A 4,510-nucleotide genomic window follows, 5' to 3' on the forward strand; every position below is an offset into this window, starting at 1 on the left:
AGTCAGACATGTGTAGTAGTTAGATTTTAGATTTACCGTTTTATCTATGGTTTTTGTGCACTATATTTGACTAAAAAGCCTATATACAAGGGACATAGGTTAGTCAAAGACTGGTAACTAAAGTAGTATGTCTGAAGACTTTTATTGGTGGAGAGTTGTCGACTATGATAGAGGTTAAGGGGAGGTTTTTAGAGGTCACTTTCCGGATGTATGACATCATCAATGTTACCACAATAATACGAAATATTCGAGTTTAAACATATTTAAGTCTGCAATTCTAATTTGTATTCAATATTGTGTAGAGAGAGAATATTCTGAGCAAAAATGAAATGTGCAACTGATTAAACTCCACCTAAACCAATGAACTATTGCTATATATATACTCCCAGTCCCATCCTTGTTTCTTGTCTCTTTGCTCCTTTTAAAAGTGGCCGGAGTTTAACCTTTTGGTATATATAGGGCATCGTCCTGATCGGTCAATCAAAAAAGCCACCTCAAAAACTGATTTATACCCTTCTTTTAATGCAATTGCAGAAAAGGGCTCACCTCTCCATCCCAAAAAGCCATCTTCAAAGGTGGTATAGCTTTCTAAGACAAGGGACTAGTCAAAAAAACATGGCTACCCTTTGCTTTCATGCATATATATTTGTATACAGCTCATTTTTAGTCATATATACTATATAGCTCTTCTTCCCATGCATTTTCATGCCCCCCAGTACACTAATTACTGTTTCTGCAAGTTAAAACAACAATGATTCTTGTTATTTATGTCAACTTATAATGAATAGTCTCATTCCATCATATTGCATCTCGTGTACGTTGTAAACCCATATTTTATACTTTATTCTGTTGCAATTAATGCTGGTTTTGGATGTTTCTTGGGGTGTATACATATATTAATACTTTTTTGTGTGTGTTGGGTTAAGAATTTGTCAATATCTGATGGTTGTTTCTTTGGTGCATTTAATGCTGGTTTCAGTGAATTTTCTATTCTAGCTTTAAAGCAACCATTTTATTTAACATGCCTGGAGTTAAATGGCGGGGAGTTTATCTGAAGCAGTTGGAGTTCATGGAAGCAACATCACACAAACGCTACAACAGGTACGTTTGAATCTGATTTCATCTTTATTTCTTCTTGTATTCTTCTGTTTAATTAGTCTTACTTATACTGGCAAATCGTAATAAAAGTTACTTCCTTTGAGATGAAATATTTGCAGCCTGTAACATACAGTTTTTCCCATCGACAGTGATCTATTACAGAAAAAGGTCAAGAAGAACAAGTTAAACACAATCTTTGAAGCTTTTAATCGCCATGTAAGAGTTTCCGTTGTCGTCGTCGTCGTCGTCGTCGTTCTTTTTAAGTGTTACTAGCTTCTAGTCTTTATCTCCTAGTTTGATTGTATGATTTTGTTACACAGAAGGAAATGGGAGAAATAAAGGGTCATGCTGAAGCTAAGACCGAAACTTCGAATTTTGAAGTTCGAAACTCGTTGAAGCAGGAGGTACAAATTCTCGATTTTTACATCTTTGTATGTATACGTGTATATATTCAAAGTTTTGGTTTTCCATTTTCATATTTCTGCAGATTCTACAGCTTGAAGAAAGATTGCAGGACCAGTTTGTGGTTCGGAGTACATTGGAGAAGGAATTAAGTAGGCCTTTTACATATGACGTAGCAGTTGAAAACTTAATCCCCAAAGTAAATTTCATTAGTTTTGTTACTGTCTTTTTTTTATAGTAACTTTTTCCATTAGTTAATTACATTTTACTGGGGTAAAACTCCATTGATTTTTACTTGATTCATGAAATTCCAGGATGCAAAGGAACTTATCAAGGATATTGCAGTTTTAGAACTTGAAGTTGCCCACTTGGAGAAGTATCTTCTCTCACTGTACCGAAATTTTTTTGATAATACATTCTTGTCTTTGAACACCATAGATGAAAATCTGAAAGCAACTTCGATGGCACATAAAGAAATGTTTCAAGAGGTTCAGATGCATGACATCATGTCCGAGAAAGAAAATATTGTGTCCTCTCGAAGTTCAATCGGAAATCCTCCGAAGGAATGCGACAATGTTTGGGGTACTGCGAAACTGTTAGATTCTAGCATTTATCAGAGCCATTCTTCTCTGTCTCAGCGATCGGCATATTCGGTTGATTCTCCTCAACGAACCGTAGCTAAAGCTGTAGAACAATACCATTCTCTGCCATTGTCCATGTTGGAGGTGAACTGAATCAATGCCAACTCCATTTCAAATGCCTTTAGACATCAATGCTTATGATATTTAGAGTTCTGATTTTATTTTCCCTTTCATTTTCCAGCAAACTCGGATGGATACTTCAAGTGGATTCAACTTGGCAGAGCATTTTGGAACTGGCATTAACGATCACGTGACCGAGACACCAAACTGGCTTTCCGAGGAGATGATCAAGAGCATTTCAGCCATATATTGTGAACTTTCAGATCCACCTTTGATTAACCATGATTACTTGTCTTCTCCTCTTTCACATTCATCATATGTTGGTGTTGTTTCGTCAAGAGGCCAAGGCGATACGAATACGTGGAGCCCAAAGTGTGGGAAATTTTCATCCTTCAACTCACATTTTGACAACCCTTTTAGCATCGGGGAACCTAAGGAATACAGTGGACCTTACTGCACAATGGTGAAGGTTCAATGGATCTGCAGAGATAGTAAGAAGTTGCAGGATATTGAACATAAGCTCCAATATTATAGGTGAGCTTCATTTACCAAACCTACATATATTTGATTTCTTGTGTCGACTGGAATAACTAATCTAAATCGATCGTTTTATAGGTCACTTGTCTATCAGCTCGAAGAAGTTGATGTTAGAAGGATGAAACATGAAGAGAAGCTAGCTTTCTGGATTAATGTACACAATTCTCTGGTGATGCATGTAATGTTTCTCCCAAAATAATATTCTTTACATTAAATCTTTGTTATATCTTTTCCCTATAAGTTCCTTGAGCAACTGCAACATGATTTGTTCTTGCAGGCGTTTCTGGTTTATGGCATTCCGAAAAACAATCTGAAAAGATTGTCCTTGTTACTCAAGGTAAGCAAAGCTTTTCTGGTTAATTTAACTAAAGATCATGGAATGGATGTTTACCATTGCATTTACAAATCTATGTATGATCCAGGCTGCCTATGATGTGGGGGGCAGACCATAAGCATAGACACAATACAGAGCTCTATTCTGGGATGTCGGTTGCCTCGTCCCGGACAGGTACTTTACCTTTCCCAGACAGGTACTCGTTTATCACGACACCAAAAGAACTGACAACTTACATCTGCTTGCAGTGGCTACGGATTTTGTTTCCTTCAAAGACGAAATTTAAGGTCGGGGATCCTCGAAGAGCTTATGCAATCAAATCTCCAGAACCTTTTCTGCATTTTGCACTTTGTTCGGGAAGCTATTCGGACCCTGCGGTATGCTGCTGTTTGCCTTGAATTAGTTCATATTACATCCTTCTGTCTGAGATCATATTTAATGCATTGACTTGGATCGACTCTACAGGTCCGTATATACACACCAAAGAAAGTGTTCCAGGAGCTGGAAGTTGCAAAAGAGGAGTACATCAAGGCAAATTGGAGTATCAACAAAGAACAGAAAATCATGTTACCGAAACTCATGGAGTATTTTGCAAAAGATTCAAATGTTTGCTCAGCTGGTTTGCTGCAGATGGTTGAGCAATTTACGCCTGCTTCACTGAGGAAGAATCTTCAGCCATCTTGCAAGAGGAAAACTGGGAAAACCATTGAGTGGATCTCGCACAACTTTGCATTTCGATATCTATTTTCGAAAGAATTAGCTCAGTGATGCCTGAAATGCAAGAGGTGGTGCTCTACAAGGTCGGATTTTCGAATGACAGATGAATCATAACTGCAACTTTCTGAAAACCCTTTGGCTTCAACCTTCAGTTTTTGGTAGATTTATGCACCCAAAGGATCAAATGAGCTGAAGAAACAAGTTTGAGAAGGTTGTGATTTGGCTGTCATTCCTAATCGTGTGTGAAGTTCTTGTATGCATCTAAATGCAAGAATTTATTGTGTATAATATTATATTGTAACTGAAACATCTTGATAAGTTTTATGATTAAAATTGCAGCCTTTCAACATTCCTAATAAGAACAAGGTGGACAAGATCATATATGAGGAACATAAACTAGAACACAATTGACTCATAAAAAAACTGTCTTTAGGTCGGATAATGTAAAACCAATCTACAAATACCATTTACAGAACCATGCAGCAATATCTGATTCAAAGTAAGAGAGAAAATGACTAGTTGTATGATTTCATACAGTGGCAGCATAGGAACCATAGGTGGCAGAGAGAAAGAGCCCACATAATCTTGTTTTCTAAAGCATTGGTTAGAGTTTGTTCTTCCAAATTGCTGTTGGGGCTTTGGGTTTATCAACCCAATTCTTGGCCTTGTGCTCCTGAAAAAGAAAAGAAAAGAAAGGACTTTGTTCACTTTACAAACAAAT

The 4,510-nt window shown here is 37.1% G+C and overlaps 1 protein-coding gene and 1 pseudogene across 1 annotated transcript; both read left to right on the forward strand.

The window, feature by feature from the left end:
* Nucleotides 1–818: 818 nt before the first annotated feature.
* Nucleotides 819–1,942, forward strand: LOC120211309. The gene is made up of 6 exons (XM_039209879.1): nucleotides 819–1,101; nucleotides 1,248–1,314; nucleotides 1,419–1,502; nucleotides 1,586–1,699; nucleotides 1,815–1,891; nucleotides 1,939–1,942. The coding sequence occupies exons 1-6, from the start codon at nucleotides 1,022–1,024 to the stop codon at nucleotides 1,940–1,942; spliced, it is 426 nt and encodes a 141-aa protein (XP_039065810.1). The 5' UTR covers nucleotides 819–1,021.
* On the forward strand, nucleotides 1,897–3,991 carry LOC120211438 (annotated as a pseudogene).
* Nucleotides 3,992–4,510: the final 519 nt, after the last annotated feature.

This window comes from Hibiscus syriacus, unplaced genomic scaffold (assembly GCF_006381635.1).
Source record: "Hibiscus syriacus cultivar Baekdansim isolate YM2019G1 unplaced genomic scaffold, ASM638163v2 tig00109972_pilon, whole genome shotgun sequence".
Classification (NCBI taxonomy): Eukaryota; Viridiplantae; Streptophyta; class Magnoliopsida; order Malvales; family Malvaceae; genus Hibiscus; species Hibiscus syriacus.

What these genes read in the sequence shown, in the direction of transcription:
- LOC120211309 (XM_039209879.1), top strand. Translation starts at nt 1,022, where the DNA reads ATGCCTGGAGTTAAATGGCGGGGAGTTTATCTGAAGCAGTTGGAGTTC. An exon ending in GAAACTCGTTGAAGCAGGAG is followed by an intron (nt 1,503 to 1,585) that starts GTACAAATTCTC and finishes ATATTTCTGCAG; the next exon opens with ATTCTACAGCTTGAAGAAAG. An exon ending in TTGAAAACTTAATCCCCAAA is followed by an intron (nt 1,700 to 1,814) that starts GTAAATTTCATT and finishes ATGAAATTCCAG; the next exon opens with GATGCAAAGGAACTTATCAA.